The 25,479-nt window shown below is 40.3% G+C and overlaps 1 protein-coding gene across 1 annotated transcript; it reads right to left on the bottom strand.

Annotated features, from left to right (window-relative positions):
- Window positions 1-262: 262 nt before the first annotated feature.
- Window positions 263-20,038, bottom strand: nt5c1aa (5'-nucleotidase, cytosolic IAa). Its single transcript, XM_018701348.2, is given in 8 exon segments — window positions 263-2,892; window positions 2,894-3,136; window positions 3,753-3,937; window positions 7,199-7,321; window positions 12,045-12,174; window positions 12,276-12,443; window positions 15,858-15,902; window positions 19,391-20,038. Coding segments are annotated over 8 exon segments (1,164 nt in total). The 5' UTR covers window positions 19,547-20,038; the 3' UTR covers window positions 263-2,778.
- Window positions 20,039-25,479: the final 5,441 nt, after the last annotated feature.

Here is a 25,479-nt window from a genome sequence, read left to right as displayed (position 1 = left end):
TTTAAAGGTAACTTTAATGTGTGTGGAGATGGTAAATCAGTGTCAAATGATGATTTCCCCCACATTTTTCACAAAAACAACATGTGCTGACTGAGGACCGGTTGCTGCAGCAGATCATTTATCATTCCAGTGCTGCCACTCCATGGTGGACTGAAGGAGTGCACATCAGTGACTCAGTGCAGGAGATATTTGTTCATCATGCATGTTTCCTTATAGAAGTCATTTGGTGTATGGCCATTTTCATTCATGAGAAAAGCAAATGTTATGATTTATATCTTTATTTATTGCTCATTTACATTTTCTTATTGCAAAGCCATTTTTTCATCAGGATCTATAGTCATCATAAACTTTTAGTCGAAAAGTTCAAACAACACTTTGTCTGCATTAATCGAGTCCTGAATGTCACACAGTAAAGTCCAAACTGCCCTGACTGATTGGCTCGTCCTGCTGAAACTTTAACCTCCGACAACTCAGCCATCGTTTTAGGGACAAACGACTGCCAAGAGACACATCTGTTTAATTATGTGTTTTGGCTGTGAAATGAAACCCGTGGATCGCTTTGTCACTTTCCTGAGCTCTATGGTCCTCAGACGGCTGATGAGGTTTAATGAAGCATCGCTAAATGTACACAAGGTGGGAGATTTCTGAGGACTTGGCCAATAGTGACAGAGTGATGGGAAGTGGATTGACATTTCAAAAGGCCACTGCAGCCATTTTGCCAATGAAAGACAAATTTATGTATTTCTAAAACATGTACGTGTTCTTATGACTGAAATGAGAAACTGATTACCTATTGGGAATTGATTGCCAAATGCAGTTAAATTGGTTACATTTTACGACATCAATCGCCACTGTAGCAGAGTGTGACTTGGTATTAGCTTTGGTGTGCAGAAGAGGGCAGTAAAATCAAGATAGCTGCTTAAACGTCCTACACTGAAATGCTCATAAAACACTTGTTGGATGAATTAAACACAGAGATAAAACTGTGCTTTTCTTACCACTAGTGGAGCCTACTATTTGGCCTAAGTGAGCAAAGTCAAACTATTATACACCAAACAACCATTTTAGGGGCATTTCAGAGCAGAGCTGTCAAAAATTTTAATCAGTCTACAGTATCCACTGTTAGCCTCAGGTGTACTAAGGCTTAGATGGGCTTTGAGGATCTTAGCATGTTAATGCTGATGAAAACAAATCATTCATTTTGGAGGTTTCGTCGTCTTCGGACCATTAATATCAGTACTGAATTTAATGGCAGTGCATCGAGCAGTTGTTGAAGACCAAAGTGCTACACTGACCACACTGCTATTATGGCTAAAAGTAGTGTCTTTGTTGAAACTAAGGCACCAACTGAAAATTATGGCTTCCTATATTTGTTGTGGACTAAGACAATAGTAGATAATGTTGCTATGTTCAGTAATGTACAATACATTTTGTATAGTTGCAAACAGTTTTACATTCTTGTAAAGTCAAACTCATCTTGACAGTACACCTACTTGTATTAAGAAGAATGGCAACTCTTTCATTCCTTTTCATTTCGAACGCCTGTTCTTGCACTAAGTAACTTGGCTTGACTAGGTATAAGTGTGAAAGGCTTCGCGGCACTATGTCACATAGGTCTCCAGATAACATTTAATTCTTTCTTTCACGTCAATGAATTACGTAACTCATTGGTGCAGCTGCTCGTTAGCTTGTTATCTCCTCAGTAGGTGACCTGACTTATAATCAGTACAACTAAGTATTTCTATCATCCCTGGTCATCAACAGACATAAGTTATATTGTGTACATTACTACCAGACATCAGCGACAATTTGTAACTTGGTGCATTATCAAGCTACATAATATCAGGTACTGTATTTTCTGTAGTGTGTGTATATATACAATATCCACATATTGTGTAACTCACTAACTCCCTGTTGTCATGGCTTGAGTTGCCATCCAGCCCCGCTGCTAGTCACTTAGTCCATTTAAAGCCAGCTCCTAGCATCTACACAGAGGACAGCTGTTGGTTTCGGTCAATCAAATTAGCCAAATGTGGACTTGACATGAGTGGACAGCATTATTGCTAGTTTATACTGATATGATGATTCTGTATTTGTTGCCTGAGTGATTGATTGGCTTTCCTTTCTGTACACTAGCTGTTAGTTTCTAGGGATACGCTGCTTACAGTATCCATAACCGTTAAAACTCAGAGACAAAGAGAATTTCATGTGCCAGTGTCCTGTAATTACCACTTGTGGCTGCAGAGGCTGCTGTTGCCACTGCTCAGCAAAACTTACATAGTATTGCTTTAAATTATGACTCTCATTCTACAGCACATCACTGTAACCTTAAACCTTATAATATTTATGCACTGTGCTTATGGCTCATTTACTCACAGCGTACATTGCAGTCCTTGTGCTTTACTTCTATCAGGAGTCAGTGAGTCCATTCATTCAGTATCCTCCTTCACTGAAAAGGTGTCTTCTTTATGAAGACAAGTGGTAGTGAAAGAAATACAGTCAGGTCACCATGACAATCAAGCACCTTTGAAATGTCATCCTAGGTTCCAGACCTCCACTTGGCCTCTACCTATCCTTGCGTCTTACTCCTAAGATGACAGCATGAAGCTGAGACAGTTCATATTGTGATAAAACAGACTTACATTACAATTGCTACAGTATGGAAATGATGCATTTCCACATACAATACAGTACAAGTTAATCTCTCCAAACTTTCTCCATCCCATCTTTCTTCGCTTTCCATTTCTGGCTTAATGACTGCACCTGAAGTCCTACTGTCTACTTCCCCGCACTGGTTTTCTGTTTGGGGTTATGTTTCTGTGCAATGCCATAGGGCACGTGGGCAGCGATGGTGCCCATCTCTGCTGCTCCCTCCACATGAAACATCTGATCAGTCAAAGTAGATGTGCGGCCTGATCTTCTCCAGCATGGGGCCCTTCGGCGCTCCTGCCAGGAACAAGGCCTCGTCAATCTCCAGACCCCAGGCCCTGAGCGTCTTCAGCGCCCGAATGCCAGAGCTGGCTGCACTACGAGCTGTGACCAAGTAGGTCCGAATGGGACAGTCCAGTCGATGGCCTTTAGCATAAAACTTCTTTTGGAGCTTCCCAAGTGCCTCCAGAAAGCCCTTCAAGGGTCCCTGCCAAAGAGGAACAGATTATGATAAGCAGAGCTGGTGATTGCATATTCTCTTGTGTTTCAGTGTCTTGTTTTGTGTATTTTATGCCTTGCATCATTAGTTGTTATCGCCACTCATACCACATCTTTAAGCGCATGTAGCAGAAGCATCTTTTATTGAATTAGAACCATTTTACAGAGCACAGTGTGAAGCAGATAACAGATAATTTTATAAACTGGCTGGCCGCCTGACAGAATGACACGCTAACTGACAGTCTAACTCTCAGTGACTTTTGAAACCATTTATCATATTATTTTGCATAATTTATTCATAGAATAATCAGTTAATGAAATGGATTTTATATCATGAACATCTGCATAATCATTTACAGGTGATTAGGGCTGCATGGTGGCAGTGTAAAGCTACAGAGGAGATTAGGGTTTAAAGCTCATTTTGTTGCCTCAGTTTCTATTATAGACATGTTTTTTCTTTTAATTAATAAATGACAAAAAACAAATCTCATCCTTTCTTGAATAGCATGAAATGCAACCTGCACCAGTTCCATCTATGATTATTTAGCCAGTTTAATATAAGGCATCTATGTTGTCAGCATATACCTAGAGTAAAAACTACATACATGATCCAATAGTGTGTCCTCATTTTCCCTCTCATGTTCGAAGAACTTGTCCAGCCCATGGGCCTTGAAGATGCGCTCTGATTCATCAGAGAAGAGTACGGCATCACCGTCAAACGCCACCCTCAGCTGGGACTCTGATACCTCCGTCAGCTTCTCTGGCATGAACATGGTGGCTGCTGCAATGCCTGAACACAAACACAGACAGAAATATGGGCTTTGTTTACATCACTCCACTTTAGTTTACTTGACTTTATCTCATTTCATTTCACTTAAAATTAAGGTGATAGATGCCTGCAGACATCAAATGTTGACTGGATAAGAATCAAGTCAACAGAAACATCATTTGCTCCAGTAAAACCTGATTTTACATCACTTCACTAATTAAGAAATAAGAAATACTCTGATATCTGGTTGCCACTATTTTTTCAACTTTGGTTATCTTTTCAAGTTCAAAATTTAGTTTGTATGCGCAACAGACAACTTTAAGTGCTTTGCATTTTGATCCAGCAGAGGGTGCTCTTAAAATTCACTATCAGCTTGACCCATTACATGTCCTTTTGGCAAAATGAAGGAGGACCCTTACGCACAAACCCGCATCTGAGAAACAGTGTGTAGAAGTTATTTTGGGTTCTTCACTGTAGATGGCAAAAATAACCAACAAAGATATGACAGTGTAAAGCAGCTGCCTGACTCTATAATGACAACAAAGCTGAGAGCTCACCTGCTAGCTGCAACCAAAGTGGTTTGGATTAGTTCAAAAGAATTTTGTGCTAGTTTTTTGGTCGAAAGTGAGTTTTTGAAAAATTGACAGTCATAAGCTGGTTGGATCAGAGTCAAGCAAAGAGAAACATTATTTGCTTAAGTACAGTAAACTCAGCTTGTACTTCGCTTCAGTTCACTGCATTTCCTCTTACATCTAGAACAAATCAGGAAGGTTTTCACTGCCGCTGTTACAGCTGTAAGGCTATTTAAGAAATCTCTCTCAGAGCAGATACTGGTATTGGCCCTCAGCATACAGAAAGCATTAACAAAATGGCTTTGCAACTAATTGAGACCTTTCAAGTAAAATGTCAAGGAGACTTCCATTTGCTTGACTCTGTTTGTTTGTCGGTGTGTGTGGGGAGGGGGGTGGTGGGGGGTGTTGCTGGGTGTGTGCTTCCCATGGAGTCTGCATTAGTGACATTAAGCTTGTAAGTCACATGAAGAATGTCTCTGAAGTCACCTTGAGAGGTATGTGGTCATGCTGTGATCAGTCAGCACTCCAGTTAGTTTTCCCTCAGCCCTCTACATGCAGAGGTCATGACATAATAAATACAGTAGGTTGTTTCTTTCTGGTTCTTACTCTGAGAAAATCTGGAAAATATGAAACGTTCTGGGTCAACTACGCCAATTCAAATCTCGTTTTCAAAGTCGTTAAAAACCAGTTTCATCATTTGTGTTCAGGCTTTTCTTTTCAACCTTGCCTGTCTCCTTATTACAGTATGTGCTATTTCTTTTTGACAGCTATAATAATGCAGCATGAAATGTGCTGCACTGAACAAATTTAAACCCTCCGAAGCGGTTGTCACCACAAGTCGTGCAAATTTCACATCAATATATTTTTGTTTCCAGTTCCTTGTCAGCAGAGCATATTAACATCCTGTATGTCTTTGGCAGTGAACAGCCCCATGTTTTCAAATATTGATACATATTCAGAGCCGCAGCTAAAGCAAATGGGATGTTACTGCCTACTGGTATTCCCTTCAGTGTATATCTTGATATGCAGTGACGTGCGGGATCCATCAAGCAAATACAAAGAGAGGAAAAAATTTATATGCTGATTTATGGTAATGTCACTGCAGCATAGGAGAAGATGTCAGTCAGCAGTACTTATTATGCAAACAGGAGAGAAAAAATTCACCTCGTATATTCCCAGCACAGTGAGCTCTGTGCATGTGTGTAAGAATTTTCGTAACCTCATGCTACTTTCCGTTTAAATTGAAGTTTAAAGGCACTTCCTGGAAGTTTTGGCAACTTTTATTCCATTTATTTGAAATCAAATATATCTGACAAACCAGCCGACCTCTTTTCTAGATTTTTAAATTATTTCACATTTACAACTGCCCTTATATTACAATGAGGACAGTGAAACCAGACAGGCGTGATGCTTGGTGTGATGGGTTATTCTCTAAGTTTATCGTCTCTGCAAATAGATTTTCATGTAATAATGAAATGAGTGAAAGATATTTGAAACTCAACATTACTGCAGTTGACTGACTAAATAAGCAATATGTGAGCTGCGATCTGCAGCATGAGAGCGATTCATTAAAGAAAGGTCATACATCGTGTGAGAGCTCTGCAGGACCTGTGAATTTAATGTGCAACAATACTGGTTGTCAGTATTATAATGTGTTACCATAAGGCTACATGCCGAAATGAAAGTGTGACACGGATGTTGTCAGTCTTGTCTCCCATTAACACTGACTGGATGGAAATGCTAAATAACTGTCAGACTGGTAAAGGCCCAGGCAGCCACGGAGCCAAGCTGGATTCATCCTGAACTCCTGAGGAAGCTGATGGTGCAGAAATTACAGACTGGCTTGAGGGGTCAATGTTTTGGAGATGTATGGATTAAACAAACAAGTTAGAATATTCTGGTTTTTATTCAGTTTAATTCAGTTTTGTTTATATAGCGCCGAATCACATCTCAAGGCACTTTTCATACAGAGCAGATCTAGACTCAACAAATCCCACCATGAGCAAGCACTAGGAGACAGGCAACTGTTGCTACTTTCATGGATCTTCATATTTAACACACAAATACAAGAGTGGTTTCAATCCTAACATCTAACTCTCACTCAGAGAGCAAATAACCACATGTTGAAAAGTGTCAAACTATTCCTTTAAACCAATCTTCAATTATTTCATCTTGATTATTTTTTTTAGCATATCACAAATAGAAATATGTATATATAGAAGATACACTGTATACTTTTGTATACACAGTATACGTTATGTATGGATATGTTTGTCTCTATATGTCAGCTCTGCAACAGACTGCCAACCTTTCCAGGGTGTAACCTGCCTCTCAGTCCAGTGTCAGCTGGGATTGGCTCCAGCCCCCCCACAACTGCAATCTTTTGCTCCTAAGTTTCTCTTTAAAGAATTCTTAATTGTAATTCTTCCAGGTTTGACAGTTGCAGGCTGTGGATAATATCAGTGACATCTAAACAGGAAGATCATTAACCATGTTTCTGACTTTCTGCATGGACATCATATCATGGATATACTCAAAACCAGAATAAGACAGAACTGAGATACTAGCTTGCTAGTGGTATGATTTGCTGTACTGTAGGTCACCATCTTTCAGTCTAAAGTAGCAAATACCCTGTAAAATTAGACTTAATCTATGTGTGTGTGTGTGTGTGTGTATGTGTGTGTGTGTGTGTGTGTGTGTGTGTGCTCACCTTCAGCCAGTGCCTCCCTGACCTTCTCAGCATCAGCAGACAGGTAGAGGTTGGTGTGCCAGGCCTTCAGGTAGCCAATGGGACTGCTCCCCCCGGTCATACAAAATCTCTCAATGAACAAGTCTGGGGACGAGAGACACAAGAAGCAACAGGGTTTTTAGTTTCAGTGTGAAATATCAGCATACAGTACATTAGCAGCATTACAGACCCATGTCTATTTATATATGTACAGAGTATGAGGTGTGACCAACATCAGGTGATTTTTACATGTGATAGAAATTATAGATGAACAGCCTTATTACTGGATACTGAGCTTGATCGTATGGAGTAAGTAGTAAGGTGTAAGTAGGTTCATTGGAGGTGAAGTGGAGGGCCAAAGGGGGCAAAGACAGGGTGAGAGGATAAACTTACAATTACTTAAAACTTGGAGAGGGTCCAAAGAGGGGGTGAACCCCAAAATGGGAAGAGGGGACTGGAAGAGGGGCTGATGGGAAACAGAGGGGAGTAAGACGGGTGGGAAAGTGTCTGTTTGCATTTTGGCTGAGGGAGCCTCTTAACTCTGCGCTGTGACCTGATCCAAAAGAGACGAGGAGATCGAGGGGAGACTCATATTAGGTCATTAGATCTGTGATTACTGAGCTGTGGATCATATCTGTCTGAGCTGATATTCATGAGGGAACAGAGAGAACAGGAGATGTGGGGTGCTCTTAGAGGGGGCACAGGAGTAAAGTAATGGACTAATGCTGTGATGGAGATGTGATAAAATGTGTTGGAGTAGAGTTGAAGGTTATGATAGAATGAGAAAAAGTGGATGGCACCCAAGATAGATGGAGATGTAGTAAAAGAGAAGGTTAGCGTTTGGGAGATTGATGTGCTGATTATTAAAAGAGGAGCTGCAAGGTTATGACATTTATTTAAAGCTTCACTAGTCTGGGCGAGAAACCTGTATTGGACTTCATTCACATTAAAGGGGCTCTAGGGTAATTTAGTATCACACTTAGATTAGAATAGAATAGAATCATCAAAATCAACGCAGCAGAAGCTGAGATATCCTCACTTTTAGTCCATAGCATGGGTCAAGCACCAAGACAACTGGATCTTACATTTCCCATAATGCAATCAGCAGCATCTTTTCATTTGACCCTCTTTGTCAGGTAAATGGCTCTGTTTTTCAAACTGGACACCCTCAGTTTGTCATGCAGGGTTATCCAAGCCCAAGCTGAGGTAAATGTGATGTCATCGCTGTTACATCACCGGGGTTATTTTCTCAGGCTTTTCAAAGCCACAGAGGACAAGATACAACTGTTTTCACAGGCACAGAGTAGCACACCCCAACCTTACGTTTTGTGGTAAATCAGTGGAGTGACACTCCGTATTTTCTGTAATCACTGATTGTATATGCCAGTCTGTTTGATCCCATCATACAAGTGTTGTCATGATGCTGTATTTATGTTTATTTTATCAGAAATTTTTCATAAAGTTGTGATTTGATCAACATATCTGTACAGCAGTGCAGGAATCGCTGTTAACAGGAAGAATCTCCCACCCCTGACCAGATGTTTGCCTGTGAAGCACAGCTTTGTAGTGTCACAATTGAAAGAGGATAAAGACCAGGGGATTTAGCTGTTATTGTTTGGTTGTGTGGGCTGAGGGTTTTATAAAAATGCCCCAAAAATGCTAATGTGAAGGACAACAAAAGGTGTCCTGTCAGTCTATGATAAATCAAATCCATGCAGATATTTGGTTTGCCAGTTTTCTTTTTGTCTTTTTGTCTGTCTGTTTCCAGATATATACTGCACAGTAGTGGTTTAGCTTTTACATTTGTAGCTATGGACAGCACTTACTATAGATAAGATAATGAGTCAAATTATGTCATTATCACATGAAAAGCTATGTTATCTCAAGAACTAACAGAATGATTTGTGATCTTGAGAGAACAGCATAAAAAAATGCAAGTAAGGTCATTCTCAGCTTCCATAGATAACACAGATAACTGTAGAGTTACAGCAGCTTGTGCTCATTTGGCAAAAAAGACTAATATGTCTTGCACTGCAAGACTAGACATAATAAGATAATGCTGTTCTTGGCTTCCATATGTGGCCCTTAATTACTAATGGGAAATATACCCTAAAATACAATCAGCTATTAATCAATCATATTCCTGAGTAAATTAAAAGAAATAAAAAAGCAAAACATATTGACAACACACTGGCCTGTGTTTCTATTACACCTGTTAATATAGTCTCCCCAATGAAGAATGCTCAATGTAGTGAGCCACTGTCAGAAATTCAAACTTTATCAACAGGGATCTTGTGAACAGCCAGTTTAGGCACAAAAGACAAACTGTCTCCAAATTAGCATGAGTCAGCACCACATTCAGATAAATCAGATCTCAGCAGTGCTAAACTCTGGTATCCAGTGGTATGAAGTGATAAGTACGATAAGACAGGAACAAAAACAGATTCTGTACAGTATGACTCATTAACAGGCTGGAGGCAGATGGAAGCTAAAGAAACAGAGGGACAGTGTTGCTTTAAGCCCCCTGAGTGATCGCTCCACCACTCTAAGAACTAACAGATTTCCTAAATGGTTTATTTAGCTTTGTAGTCCGGCTCTGGTGAGCCCACTATGTGGTACCGTACCTCATTTCAAACCTCCCAAGCGTCCCCTGCTTTTAAGACAGGCAACAAGAGCGTGGGAGTCACTCAAGGGAAAATGTCTTCACCACTGATGTCTTTGTATCTCTTTTTTTCCCCCCTACTGCAAAAATGTTTTCATATCATCTATCTGTGTGTGATTTATTTGCTTGTTCCCAAAGATCTAAAACATGGTAATAGGAAAGCAGGAACTCAGCAGGACTGTGAAGATCCTGCTGTCACATCAAAGTATGAGCAGCTTCATTGTACAGTTCAATATGTTGCTGTCATGGCAGCTCGGCGTGTGTCCGTGAGGGACGTTATGAGTATTGGTGCTTCCATCAGGTCATGTAGCTCTGATTTGCATAGAGAATGATAATGTCATCACATGAAATTTCAATTTACTTCACACGGAGCACATTACAGGACCTGCCAGTCATCATAGCCCCTGGGTCCTATAATGTATACATGCTAAACAGGTGCAGGAAATTGCAGGCGGCCACCTATGTTTGTCATTTACTGCCAAGTATGTGTCTGTATAGCTGTGCCCAGTCATCCAAATGCAAGGAGAGAAACTTTATACTCCATCCTGCAGCTGTTAAAAATAGTTTAAGTAGATGATGAGAGATAAATGTGTTGAAATGTTCCTCTGTGGTCTTCATATGTAAAAAAAAAATAAATAAATAAAATAATAATAATTCAAGTAAAAGAGAAGGTAACGATTTCTGCCTTAATAAATTCTTATAGCTGTGTCACCCGTGGAGACCTAGTGCAGAGTGATGTTCAGAGAGACCATGTTTTCCTTTAATTCTGTAGCAAAGGTCAAAGGTCAGGGAACTGTTTGAATGCATTGGGCCACCACAGAGATCTAACATGGAAGCATCTGGAAGGCCATGCGTTGCTTTGTTGGCTCCGCTAAGACCTGTTTTTGTTTCGGGCCTCTCGGATTATTCCTGCATCCCAGAGGACGTAGTCTCCACATCACCCCGGCCTGAAGCTCAGAGGAAACAGGAAGTGGTCTGTGAGGAAGATGTCATCACAGGGTCTGAGATTTCCCTGGGAAGGATCCTTACCAGTCAGCTGTTCATACACTTTGTTATTTGTCCCCTCAGCTGAGCTTGCGTCAGCTTCGGTATCCTGACCAACTCGGATTATCTCATTACATTAGTGTCTGCGTCTTAATGTCTTATAGTGCAGATTCTTTCCTTCCTTAAAGTCACATAACTTCAGTAAGAACACTGAGTCAAAAAGAGTGGATGCAACAAAGTGTATGCTAAAGAACTAATAATCACAAATCAACCATGTTGTGTAAATTAATTTTATGTTTGGGGCTGGAACGAACGTCAGTGCTCAGAGAGAGAGTAAAAATAAAACATTTCAATTAACTGGACCTCTTTAATTCACATGCTCGAGTCCTGTTCATCATTACATATAATGTCATGTTACTTTCATACTTTTCTGACACATACACTGGCTTTAGAAAGTATTCAGCTCTCTTTCACTTTTGCATATTTGATTCTGTTGTAAAACTAATCCTAAATGGATAAAAATGACAAGTAAAAACCTGTTTTTATAAATCTTTGCAAACTTGGCCAATTATGGAACCAATATTTGTTCCTTGTTTGTTTCTTCATGAGAAAAGAGATCTGTTTAACAAAAGAAAAAAGTTCCAACAGAATTAGAGAAAGTGCACCCAGGACACATTTCACATTCATTTCAAAAGTGTCACATTTGACAGCATTTTTGGCCACATCTGAAGTGATCTTTAAGACAGCGTCAGTTGGACTGGGAACATTCCAAAAATGGGGATGGCCGCTTTGAAAAAACAAAACTATATTGCACCATATAAGATAATTTCTCTCCCAAATGTAAAACAAATGATGGTGTTTAAGTGATTTTGTGGGCGGCGTGTGATCAGTTTGGCTAATGGAGCGAGAGATAATAATCTTGTCAAACTGAAGTGTAAGTGTATGTGTGGGTGCTTGAAACTTGATATCTTATTAAACTATCAGTGGGCTGTTACACTATGACAGGAAGCTATTTAAAGACACTACTGCTGTCTGCCACGTTGTATCTTTTAACAAGGCCACCGAGGGTCACCAGCATCATAAATTTTAAAATTGTGCACAGAGTATAGTGGCACTGAAAAAGTTGCTGAGCATAAAGTACCCTGCTCATCTACTTTTTAATTAGATCTCTGTAAGACTCACTGTGATGGTTGATGGTGTTGATGAGCCGTATTCCCACGTGTGCATGGTTGTACGTCACCAAAACAATGTCGAATAGTTCTTCACTCTGTGGGTACAGCTCTCGCAGACGAGCGTTGACTGCCTCCAGAGCCTGTCAGAACACAGGCAGTCACAAGTCAGTCTGCAAATCTAAGTCTGGGCTGTACTGTGTTGTGTCTGTAATCGCATTTGTTTTGTTTGTGTGACTTTGACCTTGACGAAGGGGAAAGCAGGTCCCGGCGCGAAGGGTTCATTCTCGTGTTCTACCTGGTATCTCAGATACTCCTCCACCCCCTTCTGCTCAAACACCTTCTGCTCACGTTCAGTCCGAAACAAGACGCGAGAGGAAACAGCAATGGTCACTGCGTTCTCTGGTTTTGGCTGCAGAAAAAAAACAGACAAGATAGAGAACGGTATGAAGAAGAGGGACAGGGGATAAAAGGGAGGATGAGCGAACAGTAATGACCCATTGAAATGATGACTGGAAAACACAGAGGGAGGAGAGGTGAAAGATGACCCTATTTATTTATTTACCTGAGGTGACCCTAAAACTAAACCCTGCTAATAATACTTTGAATGTCTCCTTTTTACAAGTGCATGCAAGTGCTGTTGTGATGTTTTTAAAAGTGACCTTGTGGGCAACATTATTAAAACTTTATACGGATGCAGTTAGGGGAATAATTAGAATTCTTCACATCACAATACATGCTGGGCTACATGCAAAAACGTGACACATTTCACTTACTGTCGTGCCTGTTAGCTGTTGTAATGCCACTACAGTATCCTGGAACAACATCATACTGTATGAATGGGCATCTATCATTAGTAGAATGGTGTCATCTCGTATAGTGAGAAAAGAAGACCTCTCGCATCCCCCACCTCAGTCAGTCAACGGAAACTCCTCTAAGAAACTGACAACTGAGTATGTAGTATGCTGTGATTTCAAAAACTCTCCGCAACATACACATTATTAAAAACGAGTTCAGCATTTAGGGTGGCATGGTGGTGCAGTGGTTAGGGTTAGGCAAGAAGGTTCCAGGTTCGAGCCCCGGTTTGAGCCTGGGGCTTTTCTGTGTAAAGTTTGCATGTTCTCCCTGTGCCTGCGTGGGTTCTCTCCGGGTACTCCCTGCCTCCTCCCACAGTCCAGAGACATGTGTGTTGGGTCACTTGATAACTCTAAATTGGCCGTAGGTGTGAATGTGAGTGTGAGTGGTTGTTTGTCTGTATATGTTGGCCCTGCGATGGATTGGTGATCCATACAGGGTGTACCCTGCCTCTCGTCCAATGACAGCTGTGATAGGCTCCAGCCCCCAGCGACCCTTAACGGATAAGCGTTATAGATATTGGATGGATGGGTGGAGTTCAGCATTTAGAGGTGCTGCTTCACATCAGTTTTGCTCAGAGCTGTTATTTGTCCAAGTGACAACTTGAATATCTGTACGACTGGATATTTTTGTTGACAGTTTATTCTGGTTCCAGCAAAATTTAAAATTGACAAACTTGTTCTGTCCCAGTATTCATTAATGATTACACTCTTGAGCTGCTAATTTAGATACATTAAACTAGTTAGCACCCAAACACCCTATTGTTTAAGTAGTGTTTGTTGAGACAGTCAGAAGCTGTCATATGTTCATTTAACTCTGTGGTCTTTTTGGAGGATGAAAACGTGTTGCTGAATTACACTGCGTCAAACTGAGAGGTGTCCTGCTCCAGCATGCAGTGACTCACCCAAATGGACATGCAACATCAGAGTCCTGCCAGGACTGAGATGATTTTGGAGCTCTGTGGTCGCATATGATTTTCATCCAAGACTAATTCCCCATGGACTCAAATGAGCCGTATTCGATGGCACGGTGACCTCGTGTTGCTTTCATGTTGCCTAATGTGTGTGTTTACGCCTGGGTGCTGGTAAACTGTGCTTGGAGGGGGCGGGCAGCATTCCTACGGGGGCCACCGGCATCAGTACCCACAGCAGGGGCAGCTGAGCTCAGATGAGGGGGGCTGACCAATTTAAAATATGGTAATGTGCATGTGAAAGTGTGTGTGTGTGTTTGAGGGTTGTGTGTGAATGTGTGGAATGTGGGAACATAAATTGTGCTTGTCAGTCAATATACGTCTGCATGAATTATGTGTGTGTTCCCAGTTGGGTCAGATGTCTGTGTATCAACACACATGCATGTTTATGTCCATGCCCCAGTGGCTGTGTGCTGGTAAATAGGCCACAGGCAGAGAGGAGTACTGAGCCATTCCTCCTCTATTTAGCCCTGTTCCATCACAGCTCTGCTGCCTGCTGACATGTCACCTACTTACCTGTTAACACACACACATGCATCGCCTTTTCAGGAATAATCCTGACCCACATCCAAGTCAAATTAAAAGTTGAATTTGATCAAACATAATCCACTAACAATTTCACCTATTCTAAAAGTATTTGTGTATGTCTGCGTTTGCTGAAGTGAACTGTAATTCATATTTTTGCACATGTAAATACGGAGTGTCAGTTTTAGTCATACTCTCTCATGCATTTATAAGGCACAGACGTATTCTTAGGTGAACATGTTCATATCAAACTATAAGGACAATAAGTGAGGTCAGGCACTTGAATCACAAAGACACAGTTGACTTTCCTGCAAGCCACGCACAGTATGTAAACACAAGTGTCTGTAAAGGTAGTGTTTGTACCACACACTCATAAGAATAGCTTTATTTTGTCACCAGAGAGAAAAAGAGCTCCCCAGGGTGCAAGTGAAGGTTGCAATTTGTCTGGACAAAACTAAATGAGCACACAGGACCTTCAGATGTGTAAGAGGCGGGTGAAGGTAAAAATAATATTCATGCCCAAACGTATGCTAAATATGGAGCTATACGTTCTTTGGCTCATTTTATGATGACATTTTCACTGGAGTCAACATGTATACATGTATACAGTATATCAGCATATATATTTGGTGTTTGTTTTGATTGATGTACTTACTTCAAAACTGTAATTAAGCAAACGAAGGCATTTAAGTTGTGTTTGCTCTTTTGCCTGATGATTCTGTGTGTGCTGAAATAACATAAAGGTCATATAACTGGGTGGGAATCATGGATTATGTTAACAAGCTTCAGAGTGGAAGCTAGTTAGCCTTTGTTGCTATCCTCAACTTTTCAATTGATGGGATTGCCAAAATGTCTAGATGCTATGTAGGGTTTTTCTGTAGACAGAAAAACACATCTTGTAGAAAAGTTATATGACATGCTCCAGTAAGTACACACCATGGTGTGTGTCTCCAAGGCTGGCCTGCAGTCAACCGCTAACATGGAAGTGCCAGTTCTGAGTTAAATCGTTTCACAATATGTCAACAGTTTATCTCTTGATAAATGGGGAAAAAAATAGGAGTTGGGCCTCCTTCACAACTTTACAGTGAATCAGTAAGTTTTCTTTTTTTCCCCCCTCAGCCTATAGTAGCGCATGCAATCTGTGAGCTTATATATCATATTCAGATATCACAGGAGCATGAGTTCAGGTATCAGAGCCACAGCTGTGCTTCTAGTGATTAGAACACAGCAAATTGGTTCATTAGCTCAGACAGTCCAGTGACTATCCAGTATAACATGAATCAACATGACAGCACACGTGATGATGCATCAGGTCAGGTTGTTGGTTAGTAGAGTGGGTGCGTCCGTGACCATGCATGGCACAATGACAGCCGTCACCCGGGGGAGGTTAAAAGAGGGTGAAAGGGCAGGTGGTGATGGTCATTCGGTAGCCATGGACATAACCTTCGACCTCACACGATGATGGGGCATACTTACGAAAAACACGCCTCCCTCCACCTTCCGGGCTCGTCTCCCTGTCACCTTAGCAGAATGACAGTTTGTTTTTTATTCATCACAAAGAATTTCCCACATCTTTAAAATTTCCTTAAAGATTATAAGTAACCTGATAAGATGGATATATATTTTTTGCCAATGTTTTATACATAGATTTGCACACATTCTTTAACAGCTGTGAAGATGGGTAGTTGTGTATAACAGAGGTCTGACACAGATGGGACAAACTACTTTTAAAATGCTGTGTTTACAGTGGAACAAATGGGTTTCTTGATGAATGCTGCACAGAAACAGCCATGCAAATGTATGACACCCTCAGTGCAGCTTATCCATTAGAGTCAGTTTACTCTATGAATAACATGTCACACAGACTGGGAGTGATTCCAGAGCAAGAGTCCAGGTCTTTGCTGTGATTTGATACTGGCAGTATTAACTGCCGGCTCTCTCTCAGAGGGCCTCCCACCTGCTGGGAATGCATCGATCACAAGGCTGCTCTTCACAGGAACCAGCAGTAACCATAATCACCTCCTACTTCTTAATTTACATGGTGGCAGTGGCAAGTGTATATAATTACACTTGCTGGGAGTGAAAACCTAATATTAGATTTATTTTGAGTTACACTCAGGAATTACAGCATTTTATATTGTCTAGTACAGCGCAAAAAAGGAACTGTTGTTGTTGAACCTGTCGCCCTCCTCTCCTTCCCCCACTATATATTAATCCTGAGCCTTGCCAGATCAGCAGGACCAGTATCTGCACCTAACATTCATGAGTCATCTGTTATTTACATATCTGAGCTTGTGAGACATCCCCTCCATCCATCCGAGAATTAAGAGATGAGTGCAAAGGATTTCCAGACAGTCGGAGAAAGAACAGACAGGGAAGTGGTGGGAAAAATAGAGGTGAGAGTGTGAGGAGAAAGTGACAGGGGGGTGGAGGGGGGAGCACCCGTAGGGGCCTGATATTTATAGATAAGTAAAGGCCAGTGATGATGCAGTCTGTTCAGGGTTTGGCAGATATGGTAACTCAGCAGCGTGACTGAACACACTGTCAGTAACAGCAATGTTAATGTACTGGTTTGTCTGAAATCCAGCCAATATCATCCAAAGGCAGTTTGCGTTTCACTATAATGACAGCTGTTACTGGCAGATTTCAGCAGCTCTAGATAGATACTAAGCTGACAGAGATCCTTTGTATTTCAAGTATGATACCAAAAAATGTATATCTGATTTTAATTTCATTCTGAAATAACTCTGTTTGGCTGTTTAATGTTGGCTTGAAAATTGCAGGGAAGTAGCTAATGCTGCCAGACACGAACAACCGAATAATGGTATGTCTGTGAGTTTGATATGAATCGAGTATACACTGATAGAAACTGCTGTAAAGTCCAACAAAGTTTTCAGCTTACAGTAGAACAGATATAAATACACTGCACACTTCTGACATTCTGTTTCGCTTTTATTATTATACTATCTCACCTATATCCCCTGAGTCATTTTACTCTTTGGTCAGATTCAGCGTAATTGAAGGTGGATTAGACATGGCTTTAATTCAGTATGAATGCTACTTAATAACTGACCTGGCCATTTAACGTTAATTAAAATGATGTAACCACTACTATAAATAAAATTTAAAAAGTAGTGAATTAGTACTGCTATTTCTTCTTTATTAATCTGGGGTCTGTGTTGTTGCCTTAAAGCTACCGTCACTGCTAAATGTGACACCTTCCATCATTATCCTTCATTTACCTTTCATATTCATTCTCTTGCGTAGCCTGTTATGCATAACAGAGCTGTCATCCGTGGAAATGTATCATTAGGGAAGGCACTTCATGAAGTGAATCTGGTCCCTTGATTTTTGAGACAGTAACTGTCTGGGCTCTACAGCCAGTCAGACACTCTGAGATTAAATAAAACTTCATGTTAAAGAGTGTTTAGGGAGGAAACATGTCAAAAATTTAGTATGAATCACACTAAGACACATAAAGTTAAAGCTGTGAAATGCATTGTGCAATCATAACAAAAACACAAACTGACATCATCAGGGCCACAACTTCATCCTGCTCAGTTTTACCTGTCACACAACCATCTAATTTGAATAAAAGCCCTATAATCTCTCTGGTCCATTACCTCTGATGGATAATCACATGCAGTATACACTAATGTGTCTTTAAACTCTAAATATGGTAACTTTACACGTGAGCACAGTTAAACCCTCCTGTGCACAGTCTCAGATGAAGGCAGAGATGTATCTGTGCTGTCCATTAGGCCAGTGTTCTCTTTATGACAGTACTGTAATGCAGTGATATTTGGATTGATAGTTGAGCTGCTACATAGTAATGGATGTTTACTGTCTGAAAATATACCACTGTGGCCACACTAATCCTCAAGCAACAGAGATTACTCAGCCTTTGGCTACTTTTAGCTCTCATACCCTCTTCAACAGCATTTTCATCACTCTTAATTTGTTTATTATGATACTGTCTTACTCAAACTCTGTTGTTCATTAAATTACAATATTCTTTAAATACTTATTTTCACTGTTTTTCTGTAGTCATTCAACCGGCTCAGCAGCCTGTCCCCCTGATTCCCTGGAAAATGTTACTGTGCCCTGTACAGTATGTTGATGCTCTGCAATGCTATAAACAGCACTGAACCCTGCCAGTCAGTGTGTCTAGTTCTCCTTTAATTGCCAGCTCAGATACATGTTAACCGTTTGCAAACTTTAGTTTGAGTTTTACTTCCCAGAAGAAGCAAAGCTGCTTCTGTGAAGTTTGAATAATCAAACTGTTGTTTCGCGAGATGGCGGCCAAACATATCAAATATCTAGTTTTTGTACTTTGTACTTTTTTGTACTTTTTTTTGTACTTTGAGCGTCACATCATCCCGTTCTATACAACAGTGCTGTAGCATGCAGTCATTTACATGAAATATTCTCCTATTAAATTAAATTACTCCTATTAAGCTACTATGAGTTTAGTCTCATACTCTTATTTTCAAATACAGACTGTACAAAACCAGATGTAGACCAAAGTCCAATGAAAAAAGTGATAAATAATAACGTAATCTAGACACTAAGTTATGTAGGTTGGCTTGTTAGCCTAGCCTCAAAAATCATGAACAGCATGGTCATGAATGAAAACTGAGGAAAGTGAATTACCATTACTGCCTTGTGCATTCACCTCTAACTTTAAGACTTTTCCTGGCTTGTAGAAGTTCTATATGTCTCCTACTGAAATTCCATTCACAGTCTTAAAGAAGGATGTCATGGACATTTGACACTCCATGGCCTCAGAAGCACTCACTGACACTCACTCTGCCTCTCTTTGTGTGACCCCCCCCCCCATTTATGAGCTATGCTTAAAGCTGCACGTGGGCAATGTAAACATCCTGGCGGGGGGGGCGCAGGCAAAGAGAGATGTTTTGGAAGAAATTTGTCTTAACTAGAGGCCTTTGCACTCTCATTGTTTATACTACTAATGACATTCTGACAGAGGAATAGTCAGTGACACTTACTGGTTTTGGCTTGGTGCTGAGGCCCAGGTGATCCTGATCAAACTCTTCTTTCTCCTCCCATGATCCTCTGCTCTCCCCGTTGGACGAAGAGGCAACTTTGAGCTCTTTGACCTGTCCGCTCATCACCTGTACAGGGTCCAGACTCATCTTCACCATAGAGAATCCCCCTTCTTGTGCTTCCAGACGTGCTCCGCAAACTGTCCTGACTGCTCTACCTTTGATTAAGATACACTTCTTTACCTAGGCAAAAAAAATGTCCCACTGCAGTCAATAGCATTTATTGAGATACTTCTACATTGATAATAGGCTTACTACAGTAGTTTGCTGGGCTTGCACCTGCCCTGAAAGCAGCCGAAGTGTGAAAAGAAAAAGTGCTCAGTCTTCTGTCTCCTCTTCACTTGACTGTATCCTTTTTTTCTTCACGAGGATTATTGCTGACTGCATCCAATTCCAGAGCACATGAAAGATGCTCAGTCATTCACAACCATTATCCTTCACACACACTCCTCTGTTTTCCATGCATACACACACACTGTCACTCACACAGCCTATCCTCTTGTGAGTGTGTTGCGGGCTGTAGCAGCAGCAGTCCCATCTGCTGCAGTCTCTCCCTGCCCGTCTATTTCCCCACTCAGTGCCCCCTCTCTCCCTCCCTCCTCCCCTATCTGTCCCATTCAATCACTCTCTAAGCTGCCCCCCCCCGGCTTGGTCCATTCCCTTCTGTCCTCCCCGCTGACCAATCACAGCCCTGCTTCCTTATTCAGCGTGGCTCCGCCCCCACACCCACACACCCCTCGCTGTCCCCTGTTGACTGTGCCATTTGCCCAAGAGGCTCATGGGATGTTCAGGCACATGATAAGCACACAGCAAAAAAATAGTAATAATTAATGTAGAAGCAAATCAAAACTGTTTAAACAGGTGAGGTGCCACCATTAAACCCCATGCAAGTAATCATCATTTGAAAAAAAAGGAAATATCTCCCCCTTTATTTGAACTCTTATTAAAAGGTTAAGGTGATGTTTTTTGCAGTGTAGTCCCTATTTTTCACATTAAGTTATTAGTCATCTTTAATGGTTGAAATATAAAACCAATAACATGAACAATGAGGAATAAATAGGTTTTAGTTTAAACAATACAAGGCTATAACTAGGAGAGAATGAGAATGAGTCAGGGAGGGGCTGATGAGAGAAGTGGAGTTAAATTAGCCTAAAGGTAGCTGATAATGGATGTAACCTTCATTTAAAACCAAGGTTGTACACCGAGTTAAACACAGGGCCATTAGTGTCCTTACTCATGCATGTTGAATACAGCAGCCACATGCCTCTGTGGGCTGTTGTCATGTTTTACACAGAGGTGGCTTTTACAAATTCACTTATGTTTTAATGAAAGGGAAAAAAAGAAAAAGAAATGATACATGCTTTATGGTTTCAAAGATGATGTTACTCCCTGAGCATACACAGTACAGGAAGACATCGCCTTGGCACAGAGCCACCATGTTCACTTCACTGCCTCGTGTAGTCATGGATTTATTTCTAAACTGGGCTCATTGTATTTGCAGCATGTTTTGATTTTACTGTCCAGTCTCTGATCTGTAGAGCCCCCACTCAACAAAATAATTAAATGATAAGTGAAACTCAGTATTACACAATATAATTTCATCATTCTTATTTTCTTTATTACTCCATGCATTAATCCCTTACTATTTGAATATATGTAGATATGAATGTATCATGCACTCTTTTATTTATTGTTTTATTTCTAATTATTATTTATTATTTATATATTATTCATATAGTAGCACTAGATGAAACAGTAGTGTATTATTTCGGTTTTGAAATGCATCGTATGTTTTATTCTTTCTGTAACACAGTCTCATATTTAAACATGATCTCAGCATTGCATTGACATCTCTTCTCAAGAGAAATCTGGGCCAATAATAACCACCTTAGATGATAAAGAAAGCTTTGTGACATCAAATAATTGCTGTTATCACTTAGGGAATGGGCAGTTATCCAGAAGCAGAAGCACTAATGTAATAGTAGTGTAGTAGCAGTGTGTAATGTAAGATTAAATGTGCTGGTAGTAGTGGTAATAGTAGTAGTGGTAGTTGGAGTTCTCATTCATTGACCTCAGAAAGATAAAACCCAAATATTAGCTTCACTTTAACATTTTGAACTAATTGCCATAGCTTTAAATTTGATGTTTAGTAGTCATAGTCAAGGCTGGAAACTCACACTGATGGAGATTCTTATACTTTTTGTGTTTTATTTTCAGTTTTATGATTAAAGGAGCTATATGTGCATTTTTGCTCTTGCTACATAGCTAACATTAGCATAAACTGCTGTTTACTTACCAGTCTAGAGGAAACGTTGCAAGTTTAACACCAAACTTCATTCCCTTGCCCACCATGAGCTGTCTCTAGCAGTGAAAGGCAATACCAGTGTTAACTCTTGTTTTGTTCTTCTAGTTCTATCACTCATTTTTTTCTACTGAAGTTAGCATGCTAACCAACCAGCCCTGGTCCAGCAGGTCCATCTCATCACTTTTCGATCGCAGTCACAGTAGTCGTCTATACTGTCCTGAGGAAGTGGCGCTGCTCACTGGGCATATTCGAACCTCTTGTATTGTAAATGCAATGATGACCATCACCACCATCTGCTCCCAGCAATAAACCTACATACAGCCCCTTTAATATTTATCATTCTTTGTTACAGTTATTGAATTGTATAATTAGTATAGTAAGAATACCATAATTATGGTAGTTGCAGTATTTCCTGCTGCATAATTTGATGCTAAGATACAGATGCACTGATAGAGATATACATTAATCAATATAAGAAGGTTTTGTAGCATCAAATGATTATTGATATCCCTAAAACACACTAAGTAGTAGCATTAGTATAATAATAGTAGTGGTAGTTGTGGTGGTAGCAGTGGTAATAGTAACACTGGTAGTAATCGGAGGTGGAGTTTTAGTCTTTCTGCTGCTCATTCATTAGTCTCTACTCATCCACATAGGACTGGTGTGTTTATCAGCTGGACCCTGACAGAGTAAGAGAGGGTTGCTTAGCAGCCACAATTGTCTGTCTGGTCACTGATGGTGACTCAGTGTGAGTTTAAGTGTTGTTTTGTAGTTGAGTGCCAATGTCTATCACCCTCTTTTCACCAAAAAATAATTTAAGGTTTTGCTTTGTATGTCTTTCCTTTGCTCTTTCTTCACTGTACTGCATTTTGTTTTTGCACTAACACAAAAATGTCGTGAGGGAACCAAACATCTGACCTTTGCAATGGTCCTCGCGAAAGGCCTTTACAGTCAAAATGTCACTGACATGATGTTAGGATATAGGAGTTGAGCGTAACCGAGCCTGCAGCCCCACCCTGTGGCCGCTCCGCAAACTGCACCTCTACACCGTGACCTCTATTGCTGCAGTGCGATTTGGTTTCTCTGCTGCTCAGCCTCTGCCTGCGTTTCTGTGATGTTTGGTTTTCCACTGAGCTGAAGCCCGATACAGCCCAGCTCAGAATAGATTTATATTGATCTGTGATGGGTAGCTGGAGAAGGGGCAGTGGAAAAAAAGGGTTTTAACAAAAGAATGAACTAAAACCAGAAAGCTGAGAAGCAGAGTTGTGATAAGGTCACTAAAATGTAAAATATGGATCTTTTTCTGTTGATGTTCACAAGTATTCAGTACTGGAAAACAACCATTGTGAGGTACTGACCTTTAACTAAACATTTAATAACAGGAAATTTGTTTGATTTCTCAGCACAAACTGAGCCTGTTGGTGTTCCTGTCCTTCATGGGAGGATGATGTCTTGAGGTGAATGTTTGTATAAATTCATTAAGTCAAAGCTTAATCTTCATGAGTCATTTCATTGTGTTCAATCATTTCTCTATTGCTTGTCCAGCTGAGTAAATGAGTGTCCACAGATACCAGGGGCAAAATTAATTTCCGCAGTCATTAAATTTCACTGTGAATTATGACTGTGTGTGTGTGTGTGTTTTTGTATCAGTATGTGTGGTGATGTAGGTGTGAGTGTTTTGCGTGTGTTTGTGTACTCCCCCTGCCTCGTGGCCTCAGCATGGTTACCATGAGAACAGCATGGGTGGTGACATCACTGCAGCAGTGTGACATCATTGCCAGACGGTGACTCATACTCTTTGCTGAGTGTTGTGTGTGTGTGTGTGTGTGTGTGTGTGTGTGTGCGCGCGCACGTTGCGTTTAAATGTGTCAAGATGCTATCGGAGGAAACACACGGGCCAAAGCAAAACAGCTTCTCTTGACATCCATGTGTTTTATTCTATGTAACAAAAATAATTACATCGTCTTTGTTCTAGAAGCCTACAGGAACAATATTGAAAACAAAAAGCAAACAAAAGCAAAATCATTGGACAGGACAAATAGACATTTACATGAACATCATAGAGAAATGTTGAAGAATAGAATTATATTGCACAACTGAGCACAAATGGTCCCCTGTTCAAAAAAAAGGTACAATATCCATGTTCATATTCATGTCACACAGCTCAAAGCATCTTTCTGAGGACTGACTGCTGATGAACTGCATCACATGTGATCAATACAGCATCACTTCATGTTTAACTTCCACCTGATACAACCACAGCAACAATACACTTCAGTTTTCTGACGCATACACGATCCCATCTTTGGCACATTAAATCCGCAGAGTAAATGTTGAATTTTGTCAGCGTGGTTTTGAATCGGATACTGCATGAAAAACATCAGACGTGAGAGCAATCAGAACAACAAGAGAAAACCATTTGTGTCTGTGATCTTGGGGGAGGAAAGTCAAAGTGGCTCTCTCACTCTGAACTGGTGCTAATTAGGATGGACAGAAGCTAATCAGTGGAGGAGAGTGGAGATCAAAACATTGTGGAGCCACTTTGTGAGCCAATCTGTTCTAATCAAACTGTTTTACAGCATACCGCCCAACGTAAAATGGGGCTTGATCAAGCCCATGACAGTAATATAGTGAATCAAAACAAGAGGCGACAAAACACATGGGGCTGTATGTATTCGTACGCTGCAAACATCTGCAAAGCCTTCATTCTGGTAGACTTACTCTTAATCTTATCTCTTTTTCTTCACATAAGTGCAAAATATCTGCCAGTAGAGTGAGAAAATTTAACTTGAGCTAAATGACTATATCATTAAAGCCCCCCTGTGTAGAATCTTTAACTTTATCTATATATCATCTTTCAAATAAGCATGGGCCGGTTACTGATTTTAAGCTTTGCAAAAGTCAAGATGCTAATATTTTCCATCATATTGTTCCTACAGTATAAGCTGTCTTCCACATTAAAATGACTGGTCAAAGACAGAAAGAGCAGAAATCCCTCAGGTCGTGTGCAGTGCGGATTGACAGATGTTCTGTGTTCTGTGTTGTTTAAAAATAAAATAGATTGTGTACAATCGCAATACGCTGATACAGTGAAACTGTGATATTTTTGCTTAAGGTTATCATAACATCAGAATCTCATACCGACCCATGCCTACTTTCAAATTACTCTGATTCCAATATATAATAGATATATCCTAAGTAGGGAATTGGATCTTTTTAGTGCTTAAAGTCTTTAAAGCTGCATCTCAAGTTTTAAAGCCTCATTAACTATTTTTGTTGCTGTTGTTGTTTGTTTTAACCACTTGGGGGCAGCAAAAAAGTGCAGCTTTAAGTTTGACGATTTATTCCAATAGTTCAATCAGTAACATGACAACTGACAAAAAATTCACTTTCACATATTTTCCATACAAGCAATTTCATGTCTGGTAAGGTTTAGCCTCTTGACTATTTGTTTCAGTTAAGGTGGTCTGCATTTGTGCCTCCTTTACATTTATTTCACTTGTGTGCAGAAGATAATGCAAATCAATGATTCAAGAAAATCTATAAAACAAGTTGCTTTGCAAGAGAAGTTTCATTTTCTCACTGCACTTTGAAATCTTCACTTCTTAGAAGAAAAACAAGACTGCAAGACTGAATACAGTCTGATTAAGCTGTTTGCGTCATATAATATTGCTAGCTTTGATCTTCAGGCATGTTCATTACATAAATAACAGAGAGAGGCTGTCTA

The sequence above is a fragment of the Lates calcarifer genome, linkage group LG3 (assembly GCF_001640805.2).
Source record: "Lates calcarifer isolate ASB-BC8 linkage group LG3, TLL_Latcal_v3, whole genome shotgun sequence".
Taxonomy (NCBI): Eukaryota; Metazoa; Chordata; class Actinopteri; family Centropomidae; genus Lates; species Lates calcarifer.
The sequence above is the reverse complement of the archived record's forward strand: the minus strand, read 5'-3'. Positions and strand labels throughout refer to the sequence as shown.